Source organism: Phocoena sinus, chromosome 14 (genome assembly GCF_008692025.1).
Source record: "Phocoena sinus isolate mPhoSin1 chromosome 14, mPhoSin1.pri, whole genome shotgun sequence".
Lineage (NCBI taxonomy): Eukaryota > Metazoa > Chordata > Mammalia > Artiodactyla > Phocoenidae > Phocoena > Phocoena sinus.
Genome location: NC_045776.1, coordinates 51859438 through 51885327, shown reverse-complemented (window position 1 = coordinate 51885327; position 25890 = coordinate 51859438). Strand labels below are relative to the sequence as shown.

Sequence of the window (25890 nt, the reverse complement as noted above, 5' to 3'; positions counted from 1 at the left end):
ACTGACGTTTCACTGTTTTTAGAAGGTGCCGTAGAGTTAAAAATCAAGCCATAAATTGAGAGAAGATATGTAATACATAAAACTAACCAAGGACTAGTACAAAGGACATATAAAGAATGCCTATGAATCAGTAAGAAAAAGACACATCAATAGAAAAATGAGCACAGACTTCAAGCACCTCACGCAAGAGGAAATCCAAGTGGCCAATAAATACATGAAAAGATGATTAACCACTTTCGTAATTAGGGAAATTACATTAAAAATACAGTGAGATGCCATTATATACATGCCAAACTGGCAATGATTTGAAATGTGACAGCAGTAGATGTTGGCAAAGATTTCAAGCAACACAAACCATCATATGCTGCCAATAGGAGTGTTAATTGATGGCACCACTTTGCAAGTAATTAGCAATACATAGAAAAGTAGAAAACATGCATATCCTATGATCTAGCTATTCCACTCCCTAAGGAAACACTTTTGCATCAAGAGATACATACAAGACTGTTCAGAGTAGTGTTCTTTGCAAATGACAAACTGAACACAACTCAAATGTTCATCAACAATAGAATAGATAAATAGGTTATGATGTATTTATATAATGAAATACCGTTTGGCAATGAGAATGAACAAATAATACCTACATGCATCCTGATGGAGGAATCTTACAAAATGTTGAACAAAAATCTACTTACAGAAGACTCTATCCAATATGATTATATTTCTGTTATGTTCAAAAATATGCAAAACTAAATTATTTTAAGAATACGTACATAGCACTGTGGTTGCCTCTGGGGAGACGGAAGGAGAAGGGATGGGGAAGAGCACAAAGGAGGCTACTGGCTGCTGACAGTGTTTTGTTTTGTTTTTATCCCTTGACTTGGATAGTGGTTATTTCTATAGGTATTTGCTTTATAATTATTTTTTAAATTAATTAATTTGTTTATTTATTTATTTTGGGCTGTGTTGGGTCTCCACTGCTACGCGTGGGCTTTCTTTAGTTGTGGCGAGCGGGGGCTACTCTTCGTTGCGGTGCGCAGGCTTCTCATTTCTCATTACGGTGGCTTCTCTTGTTGCAGAGCACAGGCTCTAGGTGCAAGGGCTTCAGTAGTTGTGGCACACAGCCTCAGTAGTTGTGGCTCACGGGCTCTAGAGCACAGGCTCAGTAGTCGTGGTGTGTGGGCTTAGTTGCTCCGCGGCATGTGGGATCTTCCCGGACCAGAGCTCGAAACCATGTCCCCTGCATTGGCAGGTGGATTCCTAACCACTGTGCCACCAGGGAAGTCCCTATAATTAATTTTTTAACTATACATAAATATTTTGTGAACTCACCTGTATTTTGATATATCTCATTGGGAAAAAGGGCAAATTTACCTTTTCAAACTACATATGTGTATGGTATGCAGTGTTACACTTTGAGAACAAGTGGTATCATAGGCCAGGGATCCTATGGTGTAATAGTAATGTTTCAGTCCTTTTGAGTTTTTCTATTTCCCACTGCATTGAATCTACTGTGGGGTTGTTGCTGTGGTGCTAGAGCTGCAGCATGCAGCCCCACAGCTGACTTTCGTCTCCAAGAAGGGAAGGGGCAGAGCCAACCCTCATAGAAATCTCTGAGCGCTCATATTTTCCCTTCCCTACAATGTCTTGGCCTCCTCTCCTTTGCCTTCCAAGAGTTTAGAGCTCTCATGCTGCCCTCTGTTTGTCCAGAATATTTCATGATGTGCCACATTCAACCCAGGCCTTACTATTTTGTCTCCATTTGTCCCCCAACTACAATTCCTCTGTCCAGGGTGACAGCCATTTAGAAAACAGTTTCCATTAGAATGTATTATTTAACTGTCCCTAAAATGTAATTGTGTTTGTCCCTTTCTTTTTTTGATTTGTCCTTTAGCCACTAAACTTCCTGAGGTCAGAATAATCAAAAGTTCCTCTAGCAGGTTTTTCTAAGCTTAGTTCCTCATGAATATTCAAATTATTACTTTACCAAAGCACAGTCTCCTTTTTCCAAATGTGTTGGGAACCCTTTGGCTGGCAGATTTTCCCACTCCCAACCAGATACTGATAACATGTAAGCTCTTCCTTTACATTGTATATTCCTTGGGTAGGGATTGTATCTTTACTTTCTTCCCCTATTCTATCCCCAGAGCCTAGCATACTATCTGGCCTGCTGAAGAAGCTCAATAAGCATCTGATGAGTGAATGCATGGGTTGGGGAGAGGGAAGAAAGCCAGTGACCATACTTCTCTGAGGCAGGGCCAGTGAATGAGCTTGTGAGACTCCTATTGCCCACAAAAGAGAAAATGTAACTCATTTCTGCAGAAATGAAGAAAATGCAAGTAATAACAATGAAGAGTCATTTTCACCAGTTGCATTAGCCCCAATACTCTATTTTAAGTGATAATATACAGGACTGGCAAGGATGTGGTAAGACCAACAATCTCAGGCCTCAGGCTGGTGGAGGTAAACAGTGATATGATCTTTTAAGAAAGCAATTTGGCAATATGTAACAAGACCATTAAAATATTTATGTCCTCTACTCTAGTAATTTCACTTCAGAGGGCTTAGTCAAGAAAATATTTATATCCTCTACTCTAGTAATTTCACTTCAGAGGGCTTAGCCAAGAAAATAACCTAAAAGAAAGTCAAGATATTCACTGCAGTTATTCTTTATATTAGCATAAAAGGAAAAGCAATCTTTTAATATAGAAACAAATAAATCATAGCATACTCACATGACAAAGATGTCAAAAAATACTGTGCAACCACATAGGAAATAATCCTGTTAAGTAAAAAAAGTAATATTAAAACTCTATGGGTATTTTTGTTATATCATGTAAAAAATATAACATGGATAAAACATAGAAGGGCATACACTAGAGAATAAACAATGGTTTGTGGGAGAAGTGAGCTTTTAACATGTTTGTTTCTATTTCTGAATTTTCCTTTATGTCATATTTTTCATAGTTAAGCACTAAAAATTCTCAGGATTAAGCCAAATGTATAGGTCAGTAGAAAAGACCTGTTTTTCACAATCTCCAGCATTCTTTATAGGAATGCTGTGTAGGAATAAGGACCAGTACCTAACATAGACACATCCAAGCTACAGCTAGAAGGTAACAAAAGCAGAATTTGAACTTTCTCTGCTCACTAGTGACAATTTTATTAGGCAATTTCTGGGTTATACACAGGTGATATTGATCTCTACCTAGAATTCTGTAAAATGTTCCTGTGTCTCAAATTTCAAGGCAGGAGGAATGTGAAGAGGAGAGAGGAGCACTAGGGTTGAAAAATCCATAGAGATCAACTCAATATCCACTTTTGGCCAAAATGAATAAAAAGGGACTAAATTTACCCTCCCATCTGAAAGAACCAGAAAAAAAAAAAAGACAAAACTACATGAAAAACGATTTTTAAGACCCTGTCATCAGGCAACAAATGACATTGATTCCTGATCAACGGGAAACAAGTAAATGTGAGTCTTACCGTTTTCCCAGCTTACTGCTTGGAAAGTTACCAGACCATGATGCAGGGAGGGGGAACTGTGGTGGAGCCCAATAGGTCCCCTAAGTTGAGTAGAAGAAACTGAGAGTGAAGGGAGACCAAAGCAGCTAGAGTTCATTGCACCAAGTGCCAGAAGGGAGAGAGCTGCACAGAGAGAGAGAGCCCGAGCTGTGCAGAAGGTCCCCTGTAATGTTCAACATAGTACTGGTTGATGCATGCATGTGAGCAAACTACTCAGGGCTGGTAAAAAGTACCATCCAAAAGGATGAGAGGGAACATTCACACAGGGCCAGGGCCGGGGACTGTTCCCACCAGCTAGACAGGAAAACCTCACAATTTATCAGGCATTGGTTGGAATACTAAGGAGGGTCTTACCTCAGTAATAGAGAATACTTAGCCCTAGACTGAGCAATACCTCAAAACTGCAAAAAAAAAAAAAAAAAAAAAAAAAGGTATCAAATTGTTTCCAAGTAATTTAACTGCATTCCAGAGTAAAGCTCAAGAATATTTATAGGCAAACTTCCAATTATAAGGTAAATAAGTACTATGGATGTAATGTACAGCACGATAAATATAACTAACACTGCTGTATTATATATATGAAAGTTGTTAAGACAGTAAATCCTAAGAGTTCTCATCACAAGGAAAAAGATTTTTTTTTCTTTTATTTTGTGTGTATATGAGATGATGGAGGTTCACTAAACTTCTTGTGGTAGTCATTTCATGATGTACGTAAGTCAAATATTCTGCTTTACACCTTAAACATATACAATGCTGTATGTCAATTATATCTCCATAAAACTAGAAGAAGAAGAAGAAGTACTTACAGGAATATCCAGCATCCTACAAGATAAAATTAACAATGCCTGACATTCAGTCAAAGATTACTAGGCATGCAGAGGCAGGGAAACACAATTAATATTGAGGAGACTCATTAATCAATCAAACTAACCCAGAACTGACACAGATGTCAGAATTAGCAGAAAAGGACATCAAAACAGTTATAAATATATCTCATATTTTCAAAAAATTAAGGAAACATTGAAAATATTAAAAAGACCCAAAATGAACTTGTCAAGGTGACAGCTACGATGCTTGAAATGAAAAATACACTGGATATGATTAACAACAGACTAGTCATTAGGGAAGAAAAGATTAATAATTTGAAGACATAGTAATAGAAACTGTCCCCTGTGAAACACAGAGAGAAAAAATAAAATAAAAGAAACTGAAAAGAACATTAGTGAGCTATGGAACAACTACAAGCAGCTTTTTATACTGGAACTGCAGTGCCTGAAGAGTGGGGGTGGGGGAGACAAAAAATATTTGAAGAAATAAAGGACAGAAACTTCCCAAACTTGATGAAACTTATAAACCCACAAATCCAAGGAGTTCAATGAATCCCCAGCACAGAAATATATAGAAAACCACAACAAAGCATGTCATAATAAAATTGCTTAAAGCCAACAATAAAGAGAAAATCTTAAAAACAGCAAGAGAAAAATTCCTCTGTTATGTACAGAGGAACTAAAATAAACATGACATTATATTCTAATGGGAAACAGTATAAATAAGACAGGAGCAACATCTTTAAAGTACTGAAAGCTAAGAACTGTCAACCTAGAATTCCATACTCAGCAAAAATATCTTTCAAAAATGAAGGTAAAATAAAGATATTTTCAGACAAACAAAATATGAAAGAAGTCACCACCAGCAGATTCACACTATAAAAAAATGCTAAAGGAAGTCACTCATATAGATGGGCAATAATACCAGACAGAAGAAAGTCTGAATCTTTACAAAGGATTGAAAACCACTGAGAGAGGTAACTACCTGGGTAAATATATACATTTTTTTCCTATTATTTAAATCTATTTAAAAGATCATTGACTTATACAAATATAATATTATGAGGTTTATAATGTATGGAAAAGTAAAATGCATGATGATAGCAAAAGGCCAGGAGGGGAGATATGGAATATATTGTAAAATTCTTGTACTATATATCCATGAAGTTGTATAATGCCACTTGAGGTTAGACTGTGATAAGTTAAGATATATACTATAAACCCTAAATCAACCACTAAAAAACCCGAGTTATAGTTAATAAGCTACAAGAAAGATAAAATGGAATCATAAAAATACTTAATTAACCCAAAAGAAGGCTGAAAAGAGGAAAAGGGAGACAAAAAATAGATGCAACAAGTTAGAAAATGAATAGCAAGATGAAAGACTCAGATCGAACCACATCAAGAATCACATTAGGGCTTCCCTGGTGGCGCAGTGGTTGAGAGTCTGCCTGCCGATGCAGGGGACACGGGTTCGTGCCCTGGTCCAGGAAGATATCACATGCCGCGGAGCGGCTGGGCCCGTGAGCCATGGCTGCTGAGCCTGTGCGTCCAGAGCCTGTGCTCCGCAACGGGAGAGGCCACAGCAGTGAGAGGCCCGTGTACCGCAAAAAAAAAAAAAAAAAAGAATCACATTAAGTGTAAATGATCTAAACATCCCCACTTAGAGAATTCCCCAGCAGTCCAGTGGTTAGGGCTCCACACTTTCACTGCTGAGGGCATGGGTTTGATCCCTGGTCAGGGAACTAAGATCCTGCAAGCCATGTGGTGCAGCCAAATGAAAGTAATAATAATAATCTTTTATAATAAAAAAAACACTCCCACTCAAAGGCAAATATTATCAGATTGGAAAAAAGTAAGACCCGACTCTATGCTGCTTACACGAAATACAATTAAAATAAAAAGACACAAACAGGTAAAAGGTAAAAGTATTTTTTAAATCTACCATGCTAACAGTAGTCAAAAGAAACCTTGAGTGGCTATATTAGTATCAGGCAAAATAGATTTTGGGACAAAGAATATTACCAAAGGTTAAAGAGGTAGCCTCATAATGATAAAGGGGTCAATTACTCAAGAGGTCAGAGCAATCCTAAACATTTATGCACCTAACAACAGAGCTTCAAAATACATGAAGCAAAAACTGATAGAATTATTTTAAGAAATACATAAATCCACAGTTATAGCTAGGTATTTCAGTACTTCTCTCTCAACAATTGATAGAACAGGTAAACAGAAAATCAATAAGGATATAGAATATCTGAACAACAGTATCAACCCACTTGATCCAGTTGACATCTATGGAACACTTCAAGCATCAGTAGCAAGATACACATTCTCCTCAAGTTCACGTAGAACATTTACCAAGTCAGAGAAAAAAGACATTTTACATACAGAGGAACAGAAATAATTATGTTATCATGGTTATGGGCCATAAAACAAGTCTTAATACACTTGAAAGTATTCAAATAGTACAAAGAATGTTCTTTGCCCAAAGTGAAATTGGACTAGAAATCAATAACAAAGATTTCTGGAAAATCTCTAAATATTTGAAAACTAAATAACACACTTATAAATAATCCATCGATCAAAAGGGAAATTAGCAATATTTTGAATGGAATGGAAATGAAAAAAGAACATATCAGAATTTGTGGGATGCCACTAAAGCAGTATTTAGAGGGGAATTTATAGCACTAAACTTGTATTAGAAAACAAGAAATCTCTTGAGTCAATGAACTTAGCTTCCACTTTAAAAAACTAGGAAAAAGAAGACAAAATTAAAACCAAAGTAAAGAGAAGAAAGGAAATAGTAAAGATCAAAGTGGCAATCAGTGTAACAGAAAAGAAAAACAGTGGAAAAATTGATAAAACCAGAAGCTACTTCTTTGAGAAAATCAGTAAAATTGATAAAGCTCTAACCAGACAGAGGAAAACGAAAGAGAAGACACAAATTACCTATATCAGGAATGAGAGAGGTGACATCACTGTAGATTTGAAAGATATTAAAAGGATAATAAGAGAATGTTAGGAACAGTTTTATACCAATAAATTGGACAACTTAGATGAGATGAACAATTTCCTTGAAAGACACAAATTATAAAAGCTCACATGAGAAGAAATACACATGAATAGCCCAATATCTATTAAATACATTGAAAATGTGGTTAAAATCTTTCCTAAAAAAACAAGACAAAAAAATCCCCTCTAAAATGGGCAGAAGACATAAATAGACATTTCTCCAAAGAAGATATACAGATTGCCAACAAACACATGAAACAACGCACAACATCACTAATCATTACATAAATGCAAATCAAAACTACAATGAGGTATCACCTCACACCAGTCAGAATGGTCATCATCAAAAAATCTACAAACAATAAATGCTGGAGAGGGTGTGGAGAAAAGGGAACCCTCTTGCACTGTTGGTGGGAATGTAAACTGATACAGCCACTATGGAGAACAGTATTGAGGTTCCTTAAAATACTAAAAATAGAACTACCATATGACCCAGCAATCCCACTACTGGGCATATACCCTGAGAAAACCATAATTCAAAAAGAGTCATGTACCACAATGTTCATTGCAGCTCTATTTACAATAGCCAGGACATGGAAGCAACCTAAGTGTCCATCAACAGATGAATGGATAAAGAAGATGTGGCACGTATATACAATGGAATATTACTCAGCCGTAAAAAGAAACGAAATTGAGTTATTTGTAGTGAGGTGGATGGACCTAGAGTCTGTCATACAGAGTGAAGTAAGTCAGAAAGAGAAAAACAAATACCGTATGCTATCACATATATATGGAATCTAAAAAAAAAAAAAAAAGGTTCTGAAGAACCTAGGGGCAGGACAGGATTAAAGACACAAATGTAGAGAATGGACTTGAGGACACGGGGAGGGGGAAGGGTAAGCTGGGATGAAGTGAGAGAGTGGCATGGATTTATATATACTACCAAATGTAAAATAGATAGTTGGTGGGAAGCGGTGGCATAGCACAGGGAGATCAGCTCTGTGCTTTGTGCCCACCTAGAGGGGTGGGATAGGGAAGGTGGGAGGGAGACGCAAGAGGGAGGAGATATGGGTATATATGTATATGTATAGCTGATTCACTTTGTTATAAAGCAGAAACTAACACACAATTGTAACGCAATTACACTCCAATAAAGATGTTAAAAAATAAATTAATTAAATAGCTACAAAAACCTTAAAAAAAAAAAACAAACCCCTTTAGGCCCAGATGGCTTTACTGGTAGATTCCACCTTTAAGGAAGAAATAATACCAGTTCTACACAAACTTCCAAATAATTGAAGAGAATGGACTACTTCCTAACTCATTCTAGACAGCATTACAGTGATACCAAAATCAAAGACATTATAAGAAAAGTTCAAACCAATATCCTTCATGAAATAAATACAAAATTTAGTAAGAAAATTTTAGCATATTGAACCCAACAATATGTTAAAAGGATAATATATCATGACCAAGTAGAGTTTATCCTAGGAATGTATGATTGGTTTAACATTTGAATACCAATCAATGTAATTTACCATGTTAACAACCTAAACTAAAACCATATTATTATCTCAACAGACGCAGAAAAAAGCTTTGATAAAATTCAATATTTATTCCTGATAAAGACTCTTAACAAACTAGGAAAAGAAGGGAACTCCCTCAACCTGATAATGGTCATGTGCAAAAAGACCCCACAGCTAACATACTTAGTGATAAAAGAGTAAATCCTCGCTCCCTAAGATCAGAACAAGATAGGCATGTCCGCTCTTACTACTTCTGTTCAATATTGTACTGCAGGTTCTAGCCAGTGCAGTCAGGCAAGGAAAAAAAAAAAAAAAAAGACATCCAGTTTGGAAATGAAGAAGTAAAACTGTCTTTATTTATAGTAGATTTTCTATGGAGAAAATCCAAAGAAATCTACAAAAATGCTACTAAAAATGCTACTAAGTGAGTTTAGCAACATTGCAGGATACAAGATCAATATACAAATATCAATTGTACTTCTATATATCAACAATGCATTATAAGAAATAAAGATTTTAAAAATAACTACCATTTATAATAGCATTAAAAACATGAAAAAAAAAGGGGGGGGGGGCTTCCCTGGTGGCACAGTGGTTGAGAGTCCGCCTGCCAATGCAGGAAACACGGGTTTGTGCCCCAGTCCGGGAAGATCCCACATGCCATGGAGCGGCTACGCCCGTGAGCCATACTGCTGAGCCTGCGCGTCTGGAGCCTGTGCTCCGTAATGGGAGAGGCCACAACAGTGAGAGGCCCGCGTACCACAAAAACAAAACAAACAAAAAAAACCCCATGAAATATTTAGGGATAAATCTGACAAAGGATATGAAAGAACTGTGCCCTGAAAACTAGGAAACAATGCTGAAAGTAAAGGAGACCTAAATAAATTGGAGAGACATCTCTTGTTTGTGGGTTGGAAGACTAATATTGTTAAGATGTCAGTTTTCTCCAAATTGACCTATAGATTCAACACAGTCCAACCCAAAATCTCAGAGGCTTTTTTTTTCTTTTGTTAGAAGTTGAGAAGCTAATTCTAAAATTCATATGGAAATGCAAATTACTTAAAATAGCCAGAACAACTCTGAAAAAATAAAGTAAAAGTTGGAAGGCTAACACTACCTGATTTCAAGGATTATTATAAAGTGACAGTAATCAAAACAGCATGGTACTGGTGTGAAGATGTTCTACAAATAGATCAATGGGACAGAATAGAAAGTCTAGAAACAAACACGCGTGTGTACCTTTAACAAAGACAGAAGGCAATACAGTGAGGAAAGGATAACCTTATCAACAAGTGGTTCTGAAACACTTGGATATAAATATGAAAAAACATGAACTTCAATCCATATCTCATACCACATACAAAATAATTCAAATGGGCCATAGGTCTAAATGTAAAACTGAAAACTATAAAGCTTCTAAAGGAAAAGGTAGAAAAAAATACTTGTGACCTGGGTTAGGCAAAGATTTCTTATATACAACATGAAAAGCACAATCCATAAAAGAACAGATTGATATATTAGACTTCATTAAAATTTAAAACTTCTGCTCCTCAGAAGACACTGTTAAGAGAAAGAAAAGACAAGCCTCAGCCTGGGTGAAACTCTCTGCAAAGCATATACAGGAATCATATCCAGAAAAAGACTTTTAAAAACTCAATGATAGGGCTTCCCTGGTGGCGCAGTGGTTGAGAGTCCGCCTGCTGATGCAGGGGACGTGGGTTAGTGCCCTGGTCCGGGAGGATCCCACATGCCGTGGAGCGGCTGGGCCCCCGTTGGGCCATGGCCGCTGGGCCTGCGCGTGTGCTCCACAAAGGGAGAGGCCGCAGCAGTGAGAGGCCTGCGTACCGCAAACAAAACAAAACAAAACAAAACTCAATTATAAAAATATAACCTAATTTTTAAAATGCACAAAAGATATATGATGGCAATTAAGCACATGAAAAGATGCTTAACACCATTAGTCATTGGGAAAATGCAAATTAAAACAACAATGGGATTTTCCACATACTTAGAATGGCTAAAATTAAAAGACTGACTATACCAAGTTGGTGTGGGTGTGGAGGAATAGGAACTCTTGTACACTGCTGAGAATGTAAAATAGTAAAACCACTTTGGGAAACAGTTTGACAGTTTCTTAAAAAGTTAAACATACACCTACCAGATAGTCTAGCCATTCCATTCCTCGATATTTACCCAAGAGAAAAGGAGTATATACAACAAACATTTGTGCACAAATGTTCATAGCAGCATTATTTGTAATAGCCAAAAACTGGAAACAACCCAAATGTCCATCCAGGTGAATGTTTATCCAGGTGAACAGATAAATAAATTGTTATATACAACTCAATAAATAGTAATGAGCTATTGATATTCATAACAATATGGATGGATTTCAAAATGATTAAGGCAATAATTCACTCAAAAGAAGCCAGACAAAAGAAAAAAAATATCATTCTATTTGTGTAAAACTCTAGGAAATGCAAGCTAATCTAAAGCAGCTCAGGGAATTCCCTGGCAGTCCAGTGGTTAGGACTCTACACTTCCACTGCTGGGAGCCGGTGTTCAATCCCTGGTCGGGGAACTAAGATCCCACAAGCCGTATGGCCAAATAAATAAATAAATAAAGCAAATCAGTGATTGTTTAGAGCAAGGGAAACACAGGAAAGAGGGATGACAAGGAGATTTAGAGGTGCTGAATGTGTTCACTATTTTGACTGTGGTGATGGTTTCACAAGTATATACATATGTCAAAACTTATCAGATTGCATACCTTAAGTATGTGCAATTTATTGTCAATTATGCCTCAATAAAGCTGTTTAAAACATGACTAGTGTAAGAACAGGTTAGGAAGATATCTGACTTAACATTAATTATAGGGGTAATTGTGTTTTAATTATCATGTTTTAATTAAATACTACTTTTTGAGTCAAAAGTAAAATATGGCTGACAAATAAATGATGCAGCCTCAGCATGCATTAATAGAAATATTGTGTCTTATTAGAAGAACATTAATTGCAGTCTGAATGTGAAAATAGGTCTAGAGTACTTTACTCAGGAAAGAAGCAAATTATGTAGGCTAAGTTTAATACAGGTGCCAAGGGCAAAAAGAGAGCTTGTAAAGATTTAAGCTCTCAAGCATCTGGAAAACACTTAAGATTTAGCAAGACAAATATTTATTGAATATCTACTGTGTTCTAGGCACTTGCTAAATATGTTCATCGCTACCGAGAGGTAGGTTTTAGGACCATTTTGCAGATCATGAATCAGAATCTCAGAAAAGGTTAATATTTGGTTTTCTTAAAAAAGAGTTATTAAGTGAGAAAACCAGAATTCAGATTCTTTCAACTTGCTACTTAAATGGCTGCCTTTTTTAAAAAAATTATTTATTTGTTTTATTTTTGGCTGTGTTGGGTCTTTGTTGCTGTGGGTGGGCTTTCTCTAGCTGCGGCAAGCGGGGGCTACTCTTTGTTGCGGTGCATGGGCTTCTCGTGTGGTGGCTTCTCTTTGTTGTGGAGCACGGGCTCTAGGCGTGCAGGCTTCAGTAGTTGCAGCATGCAGGCTCAGTAGTTGTGGCTCGTGGGCTCTAGAGCGCAGGCTCAGTAATTGTGGCACACGGGCTTAGTTGCTCCGTGGCATGTGGGATCTTCCCGGACCAGGGCTTGAATTCGTGTCCCCTGCATTGGCAGGCGGATTCTTAACCACTGCGACACCAGGGAGGCCCACATTGCTCCCTTTTTTAGAAAGTTCCCCCCGCCCGCCCCAGTGATTTTGCACTAACAGAGAATTATTGAACTATTGCATAAAGAGGATAAGGAAGTCATTTTGGCTTCTCTTTTTCCACTCTATTTCTTTAACCATGATGTGGCTGACATTGTGCCAGGAGCTGGGAATGCCCTCAAGGAGCTCATGACCTAGTGGCAAAAATAGGAAATTACAAACTCCTACAACATAGAGCATAGAGGTGTGACTTGCTCAAGGAATTTTCCAAGTTTGCAAATCCTCCAGTGCTTACAAGTTCACTAGTAGAGATAATCAGGCCTTGGTGAGATACAGATGCTGGGCAATCAGCTGCTTACTCACTATCTAAGCACCAGATTCTGCACAACAGCCTACAGTTCAGATTCATGTCTGAGCAAGATCACAGGCTATTGCGTTTTGGACATTGGGGCTGCTCCCAGATAATCAAAACCACTAGTGTTAAATGCTGAATATGCCAATGTCACCATACCTGATAAATTCAAGAATAGAAGCATGTGCAAGGTGGTAAAGATTAGGGAATAACATAAAAGGATTTACATTTTGGAAAGTTAACTCTGACCTTACCTAATGCCTAACTGTGCTTTCTGACTGCATGCTTACAGCATATGGCCTTTTGTGACTGGCTTTTTTCACTTGACATAATGTTTTCAAGGTTCATCCATGTTGTAGCATGTATCAGTACTTCATTCCTTTTTGCTGCTGAAATATCCCATTTTATGGATATACCATATTTTATTTTTCCATTTATTTGTTGATGGACATTTAGGTTGTTTCTACTTTGGGGCTATTATGAATAATGCTGCTATGAACATTTGGGTACAGATTTTTGTCTGTACCCATGTGTACATGTGTTTTCACTTCCCTCTCATTTTATAGCTAGGAGTGGAATTGCTGAGTCATATGGTAACTCTGTGTCTATCCATTTGAGGAATTATTTTCCAAAGTGGCTGCACCATTTTACATTCCTACCAGTAATGTGTGAGGGTTCCAATTTCTCCATATCCTGGTCAACACTTGTTATTGTCTGTCTTGTTTTGTTTTAGCCATCCTAGTGGGTGTAAAGTAGTATCTTATTGTGGTTTTGATTTGTGTTTCTCCAATGGCTAATGATGTTGAGCATGTTTTCATGTGCTAATTGCCTATCTGTACATCTTCTTTGGAGAAGTGTCTATTGCAAATCATTTGCCCATTTTTCAGTTGGGTTATTTGTCTCTCTATTATTGAGTTGTAAGAGTTCTTTATACATTCTGGATACAAGTCCTTTACCAGATATATGAGTTACAAATATTTCTCCCACTCTATGAGTTGTCTCTTTACTCTCTTGATGGTGTCCTTTGAAGCACAAATTTTTTTTTATCATGATGAAGTCCAATTCATCTATTTTTTTTTCTTTTGTTGCTTGTACTTTTGGTGTCACATCTAAGAAACCATTGCCTAATCCAAGGCCATGAAGATTTACTGCTATGTTTTCTTCTAAGAGTGTTATAGTTTTAACTCTTACATTTAGAGCTATAATCCATTTTTGGTTAATTTCTATACATGGTGTGAGGAAGAGGTCCAACTTTATCCTTATGCATGTGGATATCCAGTTTTCCCATAACATTTGTTGAAAAGACTATTTTTTAATACATTGAATTTTCTTGGCACTCACTCATTTCAAAATTCATTTGCCCATTAAATGTAAGGTTTTATTTCTGGATTCTCAATGCTATTCTGATGATCTGTACATCTTTCATTATGCCAATGCTGCACTGATTGATAATTGTAGCTTTGTATGAAGTTCCAAAATGGGTAAGTATGAATCCTCTAGCTTTGCTTTTCTTTTTTGAGATTATTTTGGCTATTCTGGGCCCCTTGCATTTCCATATGAATTTTAGAATTAACTTGTCAATTTCTACAAAGAAACCAGCTTGAATTTTGGTATGGCTTGCTGAATCCATTGAATCTGTAGAACAATTTGAGGAGTATTGCTGTATTAACAATATTAAGTCTTCCAATCCATGAGCATGGAATGTCTTTCCATTTATTTAGGTCTTAAAAAATTTCTTCTAACAATGTTTTATAGTTTTCAAAGTATAAGTTTTACACTTCTCTTACTAAATTTATTCCTAAGTAGTTATTTTTTCTGATGCTATTGTAAATGGAACTTTTATCTTAATTTTATTTTTGTGTTGTTCATTGCAAGTACATAGAAATACAATTGACTTGTATATTGATCTTGTGTCCTGCAACTTTGGTTAATTCATGTATTAGCTTTAGTAGTTTTATAGTGTATTCCTTAGTATTTCCTTTTTGTCCATTTTATCTGAGTCATCTAATTTGATGTCTTTATGAGTTAAGTAGGGCTGCCATAACAAAATAGCACAGACTGAGTGGCTTAAACAACAAAAATTTATTTTCTCACAGCTCTGGAAGTTGCGAGTCCAAGATCAAGGTGCAGCAGGGTGTTTTTTTTTTCTGAGGCCTCTTTCCTTGGCTTGTAGATAACCAGCTGCCTTCTTGCTATATCCTCACGTGGCCTTTCCTCTGTGCATGCACGTCCCTGTTGTCTCTTCCTCTTTTTTAAAGGACACCAGTCATATTAGATTAGAACTCTACCCGTATGACCTTATTTAACCTTAATTACTTCTTTAAGGACTCTATATACTGTCACATTCTAAGGTACTAGAGATTAGGGCTTCAACATATGATTTGTGGGGACAGGGGCACAATTCAGTCCATAACAAAGGCATACAATTGTTCATAGTATTCCTCTATAATTCTTTTTATTTCTGTAAGTTTGCTAGCAATGCCCTCTTTTTCACTCTTGATTTTAGTAATTTACATCTTTTCTCTTTATTTCTTGGTCAGTCTGGCTAAAGTGTTGTCAATTTTGTTGATCTACTCAAAGAACAAACTTTTGGTTTTGCCAATTTTCACTATTGTTTCTCTATTACCTACTTCATTCATTTCTGCTCTAGTCTTTATTATTTCCTTTCTTCTACTTATTTTGGGTTTAGTTTACTTTTCTTACTTCTTTTTACTTGAGATTTTCTTCCTTTTCATTTATTTACTTTTTTAATTTTTATTTTATATTGGAGTATAGTTGATTTACAATGTTATGGTAGTTTCAGATTTACAGCAAAGTGATTCAGTTATACATATATCTATTCTTTTTCAGATTCTTTTCCCATTTAAGTTATTACAGAATATTGAGTAGAGTTCCCTGTGCTATAGAGTACGTCCTTGTTGATTATTTATTTTATATTTAGCAGTGTGCATATGTTAATCCCAAACCCCTAATTTACCCCTCCCCCTGTACCTTTCCCTTTGGTAACCATAAATTGTTTTCTAAGTCTGTGAGTCTGTTTCTGTTTTGTAAATAATTTCATTTGTATCATTGTTTTAGATTCCACATACAAGTGATATCATATGATATTTGTTTTTCTCTGACTTACTTCACTTAGTGTGATAATGTCTAGGTCCATCCATGTTGCTGCAAATGGCATTATTTCATTCTTTTTTATGGCTGAGTAATATTCCATTGTATATATGTACAACATCTTCTTTATCCACTCATCTGTCAATGGACATTTAGGTTGCTTCCATGTCTTTTTTTTTTTTTTTTTTTTTTTTTTTTTTTTGCGGTATGCGGGCCTCTCACTGTTGTGGCCTCTCCCGTTGCGGAGCACAGGCTCCGGACGCGCAGGCTCAGCGGCCATGGCTCACAGGCTCAACCGCTCCACGGCATGTGGGATCTTCCCAGACCGGGGCACGAACCCGCGTCCCCTGCATCGGCAGGCAGACTCCCAACCACTGCGCCACCAGGGAAGCCCTGCTTCCATGTCTTGACTATTGTAAATAGTGCTGCAATGAATATTGGGTACATGTATCTTTTCAAATTATGGTTTTCCCCAGATATACGTCCAGGAGTGGGGATTGCTGGATCATATGGTAACTCTATTTTTAGTTTTTTAAGGAACCTCCATACTGTTCTCCGTAGTGGCTGTACCAATTTACATTCCCACCAACGGTGTGGGAGGGTTCCCTTTTCTCCACACCCTCTCCAGCATTTATTGTTTGTAGACATTTTTATGATGGCCATTCTGACTGGTGTGAGGTGATACCTCTTGGTAGTTTTGATTTGCATTTCTCTAATAATTAGCGATATTGAGCATCTTTTCATGTGCTTTTTGGCCATCTGTATGTCTTTTTTGGAGAAATATCTATTTAGATCTTCCGCCCTTTCTTCCTTTTTTTTTTTTTTTGGCGATGCTGCACAGCTTGTGGGATCTTAGTTCCCAAACCAGGGATTGAACAGGGACCCATGGCAGTGAAAGTGCTGAGTCCTAACCACTGACTGGACCGCTAGGGAAGTCCCCCTTTTTAATATAGGCATTTACAGCCATAAATATTCCTCTAAGCACTTTTTAAACAGTATCTCATAAGTTTTCAGTTGTCATGTTTTCATTTTCATTTATCTTAAAGTGATATCTAATTCCCCTTGTGATTTCTTTGATCTATTGGTTATTTAGTAATGCATTGTTTAATTGCCACAAATTTGTGAATTTCTCAAATTTCCTCGTTATTGATTCCACTGAGGTTAGAGATTGTATTTTGTGTGATTTTAATTCTTTTAAGTTTATTGAGGCTAGTTTTATCACCTAACATATTGTCTATCCTGGAGAATGTTTCCTGTGCACTAGAAAAGAATGTATATTCTGCTTTTGTTCAGGGAATGTTCTGGTGATATCAGTTACATCTAATTGGTTTATAGTCCTGCTCAAGTCTTCTATTTCCTTCTTGACTGTCTCCCTAATTATTCTATCTATTATTGAAAGTGGGGTACTGAAGTCTCAAACTGTTATCATCAAATTGCCTATTTCTCTCTTCAGTTTTGTCAGGATTTGCTTCATGAATTTGGGGCTCTGTTGTTTATATGTTTATATTTTTATAATTGTTATGTCTTCCTGGTGGATTGACACTTTTATCATTATAAAATGTCCTTTTTCTTCTCTAGTAATAATATTTTCTTAAAGTCTATTTTTTCTGGTATTAGTATCGTCACTCCAGCTCTCTTCTAGCTACTGTTTGCATATATAGTGTGCTTTGTCATACAGAATTTTTTAAGTTTTATGTAGCTGAATACGTAAATTTTTTATGGCTTCTGCATTTTGAACAATAGTTTCGCCTTTTCCGTTTCAAGGTGATAATTGACTCTCCCATGTTTTCTCCTATTATTTCTGTATCTTCAGTTTTTAAGTTTCTACTTTTGGTCCATTTGATTTTGTTTGGTACTTGGTGTAAGTTGTAGATCCAACTTAATTTTTTTCTTATATGTCCAATTGCCACAGCACCGTTTATTGAATGGTTCATCTTCATTGCTGCTTTAGGCTGCTACCTTTATCTTATACTAAATTCTTATGTGTATTTGCATCTGCTTCTTACTGTCTTTTTTCTTCCATTGTTCTGTTTGTCTACTAATGCACTAGGACCACAGTATTTTATAGACTGTGGTTTTATAAGTCTTATTATATCATCATGTTAGCCTCTTGTCATTTCTCTTATTTTTCAGAATGTTTCTTGCTATTCTTGCGTGCTTATTTTTTTCATATCAACATTACATCAGTTTGCTTACTTAAACAATTTGCTTACTTACTAATAATTCTAATAATAATTCTAATAATATCTAAACCTGTTGGTATTTTCCTAGGATCATATTAAATATATGAATTAAATTAGATTGATTGGCATTTTTTTGGCATTGAATATTTCTGATCTGAAACATGGTTGTCTTAATGTTTGTACAGGCCTATTTTCAAGGTCTTCAGAAAAAATTTTTAATTTTTAAAAATCTTTAATAAGAAACGTTAAAAATAGAGAGAATAATATCGCAGACCATCACTGTGGACCTATTACCCAGCTTAAATAATTATGAACACATGGCCATATTTTCAGTATTACTGTCTCTCTCCCTCCCTCCCTCAATGTTTTACAACAAATCCCAGACATTATATAAGAAATATGATAAATTTTTCTTCATATAGTTGTGTACATTTCTTATTAAGCTTATTCCTAGGCCTTTTATCTGTTGTTCATTGTTTTTATATAGGAAGATTTATTTCTGTACATTGATTTTGTACACTTTTGTTATTATTTAAATATTTGTTTGTGCTAATTTGAATTCATTGACTTGAAAAGGTTACCACCCTTTATAATTTGCTAACCAGATTTCACCTGTATGCTTACCTGGACTGTTAGAAATATGCTAAAATTTTAGGTATAAACTAGTATAGTAAGCTACTAGTCTTGCACCAAACAACATATTTGTGACCTGAAACGTAATAACCAACCTGTGTAGTGATATGTCAAACTTACCTGGGATTCCTGTCCTGTAAGATTCTCTGTTAATACCTGAAAAACTCAGGTTGTCTTCAGTTTCCTGTACTTTATAATGTTTTTTTTTTTTTTTTTGCGGTACGTGGGCCTCTCACTGCTGTGGCCTCTCCCGTTGCGGAGCACAGGCTCCGGACGTGCAGGCTCAGCGGCCATGGCTCACGGGCCCAGCTGCTCCGCAGCATGTGGGATCTTCCCGGACCGGGGCACGAACCCGTGCCCCCTGCGTCAGCAGGCGGACTCTCAACCACTGCGCCACCAGGGAAGCCCTATATAATGTTTTTATGAGTAGTTGCTGGCCTCTATTCTTCCTGTAGACCTTAAAATCACTCCCTGATGTAAGTCAGTCCCTCAGAGAGGCACATAACTCTTCTGAGCCAGTAGGGAACCATTTCAGTCTTTTGAGTTCTTATGATAAGCACTGATCAGATGTATCAGGAATCACATTGTGGCATGAGCACTAATATTTTAGATAGTTTCTAATGTAGCACCATCAGTATCCTGCGCTTTAGAACAGGATACTCTCAGAGTTTTTCAAACTCTCAGAGTTTTAACAGTCCCTTTGACACTTTCCTGTGTTACCTGATTAAGCTGTTCTGTTGGTGTAGAGTCAGGGATTTGGGGTCTATTATATTCATTTCAGAAAATTCTAGTTGCCTGGAGCTTTATCTCTCCCATAACCTGCCTCTGAAATGGCATATGGTTTTCCTGCCAAATAAGAATTTTCTTTTGGATGTCTCTGGTATTACATAAGGAAAAATTCTAGTTTATTCCAAATATTAAAGCAACTTTTCTTCAGAGAAAAGTTCTTTCCCCTAAATTGCAATGACTTAGCTTACATGACATTTTTCAAATGGCAAACTTATCTGGATAGAGATAAATATATCTCATTAAAATATGGCTTTAAGGGAAACTGTGGAGACAGTTTTACTATGGCACATGATGATATCCTTGATGCCACATCATATGACCAAGTTACATGGCTACCATTATTTAAGGTAATAGTACCAGCCTCATTGAGTTCATATAGGAATTAGGTGAACTGATATATTTAAAGTGCTTAAACTTAAAACTAGCACCTAGCACGTAGTACCCCCTGGTGAGTGTTTGTTAAATACATAAAAAAGAAAATAAAACCTATGTACAGAGAAATGGACTTTCTTAAAATAGATCAAGGGAAAAACTGAAATTCTATAGTCTACTATAGTCTCTCTCAGCTCACTCTTGTTGAATTAACTTCCTTCCTGCATATATAGTTTCTAATTTGAACAACCTCTTTCATTTTAAAGATTCGCCGGTTCTCAGTCCAGCTAATTCTGCAATCAATTTAAGTGGAGCTCAGGACCTGACCTGGAATAAGAATGTTGTGAAGCCACTGGCTTTATCTTTACAGGTTGTAGGGAAGACTTTTGCTGCAGGTGATGTTTTCCTCACTTATATATATATTTTTAATTTATTTATGTTAAATTTATTTTTGGCTGTGTTGGGTCTTTGTTGCTGAGCACAGGCTTTCTCTAGTTGTGGCGAGCAGGGACTACTCTTTGTTGCGGTGCACAGGCTTCTCATTGCGGTGGCTTCTCTTGTTGCGGAGCACGGGCTCTAGGCGCACGGGCTTCCATAGTTGTGGCATGCAGGCTCAGTAGTTGTGGCACATGGGCTTAGTTGCTCCATGGCATGTGGGATCTTCCCGGACCAGGGCTCAAACCCGTGTACCCTGCATTGGCAGGCAGATTCCTAACCACTGTGTCACCAGGGAAGCCCTCCTCACTTATATTTATTTGGTAAATACCTAGTCCATAAAAGACTTGTGTGAAATTTAATTGACAATTTGGTAGAAGAAAACAGAAGCTCCTTCTTTGCCAGTTGAAGGCAAAAGTGGGGCTGTCTACTATAAAGCACATTTATACAAAGCTTTGTGTTTTCTGTGTTACATCCAGAAGAGTCAGTGAATGACATTTGGCACACAGGGGAGACAAAGCAGGTTGATTCTGTTCAATAAAAATTTCTTGGATACCTGCTATACTGAGGAACTGGGGATAGATACTAAGATAAATAAGGCTCAGTCCCTGACCTCTAATGTACTTGTAACCTTGCAGAGGAGATCAACCTAAAAGAAGATATTTTCAGTGTACTGCAATAAATACATAATATCCTAGGGGAGCACAGAGGAGGGGGGGTTAGCCCAGCATTTTAGGGAGTAATTGAGAACGGGTTCTTGGGGACTTCCCTGGTGGTCCAGTGGTTAAGATGCCGCGCTTCCAATGCAGGGGGCGTGGGTTCAAACCCTGGTCAGGGAATAGGGGAAAGACATTTCAAATTCAGGGAAAAGCAGGAGCAAAGCTTGAAAGGAAAAGGAAAGGAAAGAAGCAGCATGACATGTGCAGGAACTTCCAGCAGTTTGAACTCGTTAGAAACATACAATGTAAAACTCAGGGAGTAGCAGGAGGTGAGCAAGAGGCAGAAAAGGGAAAGGTCATAGGAGGTCAGGATAAGAAGTATGGATTTCACTCTATAACTTATGGCACAGGGGAGTGACATGGTCTTATTTTAACTTAAGCTAGATCATTTTGGCAGCAAAAAGAAAGCATTGGGAATACAAGTTGCAGGTCATTCAGTAGTCTGGGTGAGAAATGATGAGGTCCTTGACCAGGGTGAAAATAGGTTGGAGAGGAGGAGACAGATTGGAGAACTACTCAGGATGTAAAATGAGCAGACTTGACTGATTAATGGGAGCGTAAAACAGAAGAATGGGTTTCAGTTGACGTCCATCTTTCTGGGCTAATGGTTAGTACCATTGCTTGAGATAGGGAATACAGCAAGGGGAGCAGGTTCCCCAGGAAGAGATTGTGAGTTCAATTTTGGACATGATGAGTTTGAAATACCCATCAGGCATCCAAGTGGCGCTACTCAACGGTAATTTAATTTATCGTAGGAGGAAAACAGGACTAATGGTATAAAGTTGAGCCACCAGCATATGGTTAAAATCACCATGTAAATAGTGTCAGCCAAGGAGAAATGTAGGGTAAGGCAAGCTATGAACTAAAAGCAGACCCGTAGAAAATTTCAGTGTTTAAGAAAAAGAAATGGTCAGAGAGGTAGAAGAAAAATAAAGAGAAAGAGAACCTATCGTTCTTGGAAACTTTCCAATAGTTAGGTATCATAATTTATCCAGACCACTTTTGTTCTTACTCTGGTCCAACAATTCTTGCAGAATCTGCCTTCTGTTTAGATTACAGACTGGAACAAACTGAGTCCAAGTTTTTACAGCATAGAAGAAAAATTAATGAAATTATGGATCTTGGCAGTAATCATGATTGCTAAAACCATCAGATGAGAGGCTGATGAACAACTTTGTAACTTGAAGATTAGGCTGACAACTCTTAAACCCACTGCTGAATCTTAACATCCCAGGAAAAGAGAAAACTGGTCATTATGTGCCTCTTAATGGAAGTATACAATAGGACTTATGAGATACTCTTGCCAAAAAAATCAAACTTGAATCTGAGCAAACATCTATATCTAATGATTAGTTTAGGAATTAGAGGAGACATCAAATGGCACCATGAATATCCAATCAGCAAAATACAGGAAATGAGAAATTCTGCCAGGTTTTCAGCAAATTAATTGTTAGAAAGAAAAAGAAGAAGAATTCTATAGATTAAAAGAGGTTTAAGGGACATAGCAACTAAATTCAGTGTGTAGATATTTTTTGAACCCCGGATTGAACAAGAAATGTAAAAAGCCATTTCTGAGCTGATTGGGAGAAATCTGAATACTGATGGGATATTTGATATTAAGAAATTATTGATCATTGTTAATTTTAAGTATAAAAAAGATCACGGTTATGTTTTTTTAAGAGTCCTTTTCTTTTAGAAACACATACAAAAGTATTTATGGATGAAATGATATGACAAATGAGTTTGCTTCAAAATAATCCAGAGCCCATATGTGTGTCTGTGGGTGGGGGGGGAAGATAGGGAGTATATGTAAAGCAGGATTGGCCACATGTTGGTAAGTGTTGAAGCTGGGTGATGGGTACATAGTTTATATACCATTCTCTCTGCTTTTATATATGTTTGAAATTTTCCATGATAAAAGGTAAGAAAAAAAAAAGTTTTCTACCCACCATCTCCAAAGACTTCACTGAAAATAATTCTAAAAGATCTCTTGGGGTACTAGAAAATTATTTTGGGTGACATTTCATGTTAGTTAAAGTACTACTCAGATGGTTGTAGTTGGCTCCGTACAACTGGGCTGTTCTGTCAGTTGGATTTCTTTGAATCCTATGTGAGGTTTGTCATATGGTTGCAGCATCACAGAAAGCAGTGTCCTGCCCAGACTCTGTTCTGAGTGGCTCCTCTTGTGTACCACAGATGCTGCTAATGGAAACAGTAGCCATGGAGGAAAGAGCAGTGCGTCTAGCTCCACTCCAGCCCGCCCAGGGAATTACTCTTTGTCACCAAGACCTAGCTTTGCCTCAGGAGACCAAGGTACAATACCCATCTTAGAGTTTTGAAATAACACTTAATTATGGAAGAAGTGCTCCAGAGAGTTTGGAATGATTAATTATCTGGCAGCACACTCCCAGTTTTTCCTTAGCTTCTCGTACAATGTTTTGAAAATTTATGATTGGTATGAACAATTATGATTAACATATCTTGGTGATTCTACAAGGGTGGGCCTACCGAGGAATAACATTGAAACAAATATATAAGAAGGGTCTTGAAAAGCCATGGGCTTTGATGACCAAAGTGCAGGGTTCAAAGTTCCTCTCTGTGTGTGACACTGGGTAAATGTGAGCCTTCCTTTCACCATCTACAGAATGGGTATAACAAAGTAGTTGTCCTACAACTTCACAGGGTTGTTGATAGAATCAGATGAAATAATCTGGGTGAAATGGTACATTGTAAAACAGCCTGCAGCTGTTAGTGCTGTTAGTGTGTGACTTTTTCTAACTTTATCTTTACGTCTAGAAAAGTGACTTCAACTTCCTGAGTATAATCATAGTAAAGGTCCTATGTTACTTTGGCTTCTTTCCCTTCTTCCATTACTAAGGACAAGGCTCATCTTTCTTTTTGTATTCAGCTACCATGTTCATTTCTGGACCACCAAAGAAACGACACCGAGGATGGTATCCTGGGTCACCTGTCCCCCAATCTGGTTTAGTTGTACCTATTCCTGCAGTTCGCCCTCTTTCAAGAACTGGTAAGATTTCAACAGAAGATGGGTTTTAAGTTTCCTTAAATTAACAAAGGTATCTGCTACTCTCGTTCTTTCCATGAACCCTTGAAAATAAATTTCCTTAACTAACTTTTGTGTCCAGTACTATAGCAGCTAATATTTTGTCCCCATCACATCTGCCATCCCTATAAGCACATGTACCATCACAAAAGATCTTGATTCACCATCTGTCTTTGTTTTACACTATAGTATCAATAAACCACTCTTTATGTAGGGCGTGATGCTACCAATCCACCATTATAGAGCGTAAATGAACTTGCTTTGCCAATAGTGGTATTTGATGTATCCTCCTATGATCTGGTTCGTTATATGACCTATAAGTATTATTTATGAATTGGGTGGTTCAGTCTGTGACTAGAATTCTGAAAAACCAACTGGTTCTCCTTTATAATATCCAAGCTGTGGCCGTTTGGTACTTACAATTAAATGTTCAAATGCTCATCTACCTTGCTGTATGAAACACAGACAAATGTAAATATACCAATTCTAAGACATAGATGGGGTTCTTTAAAAATTTACATTTGCTTAAAAAATGATTCTAAAATCTACAGAGAAATGATAAATACAGAAAGAATTATGCCGGTATGTTACTGTGGTTGCCTCTAGGTAGTACTGATTAATGATGAATTTATCCTTATTCTCACTTTTCTATACTTTTCACATTTTCTGTAATGAGTAGATATGCCTTGATAATCTAGGGTGGGGGAGATAAAATACAAAACAGAATCCAAAATACTGTATGTGGAAAAACAACTAGAAGGAAAATCTGCCAAAATGCTAAATAGTAGTTATCTCCAGACGATTTGATAATGGTTGATATTTTTGTTTGTTTTTCTCACTTATTTTATACAATAAACACAAATTACTTTAATAAAAAAGCCATTAGACTTATAAAACTTGCATATTAAAAGTAATAACGCTGTGTTGATTTCAACTATATTTCATTTATCCTTCCTATCTAATCCTTCTTGTCAAACAACTTTTTTTCCAGAGTCCCTTTTATCTGCCCCAGTTCCACAGACCCCATTAACTGGAATTTTACAACCTCGACCCATTCCTGCAGGGGAAACTGTAATTGTTCCTGAAAATCTGCTGAGTAACTCAGGAGTTAGACCAGTAATCCTGATAGGTAAGGAAAGGAATTCCAAGTTGCCTGTGTCTGCTGGAATCTAGGAACAATCCTCCATTTCACTGCGTGTCTATTCATGTGTTCATGAAGGTATTCATTGATCCATCTATTAATTCTTTAAGCACTTATTGATCAGCTCCTTCATGATATCCTAAACATGGGACTAGAAGTTGGGAATAAGGCAAAGTCTTTTTTTTTTTTTTTTTTTTTTTTTTTTTTTATTTTTTTTTTTAAGGCAAAGTCTTTTTGCCCACAAGGAGCACTGTTTAGTGGGGCAGTCTAGAGGTTCACAGCCAAACTCTCCATCATCTCAGAGGTGATGTTTCAGCTGGGGAGCTGAGGGGTGGATGAGAGCAGACAAGGTTGGGGAGGGCTCATTTCAGTCAAAGGGAGCCAAACGGCAGAGAAAAGGAACAAACTGAGCCAGCAAAGAGGCCCCACTTGGGAGAACCAAGAGGCCCCAGAGCTGCAGATCTAAACCATGGGGAAGCAT

General features: G+C 37.1%; 1 protein-coding gene across 1 annotated transcript in view; it reads left to right on the top strand.

Moving 5' to 3' along the window:
- Positions 1–25890, top strand: part of GREB1L (GREB1 like retinoic acid receptor coactivator) — a 261369-nt gene that overhangs the window by 170632 nt on the left and 64847 nt on the right. Inside the window, exons 8-11 of the mRNA XM_032654275.1 lie at positions 20317–20445; positions 23401–23517; positions 24113–24232; positions 25260–25397. Of these exons, the coding sequence (XP_032510166.1) occupies positions 20317–20445; positions 23401–23517; positions 24113–24232; positions 25260–25397 (504 nt within the window). The remainder of the gene's footprint in view (positions 1–20316; positions 20446–23400; positions 23518–24112; positions 24233–25259; positions 25398–25890) is intronic.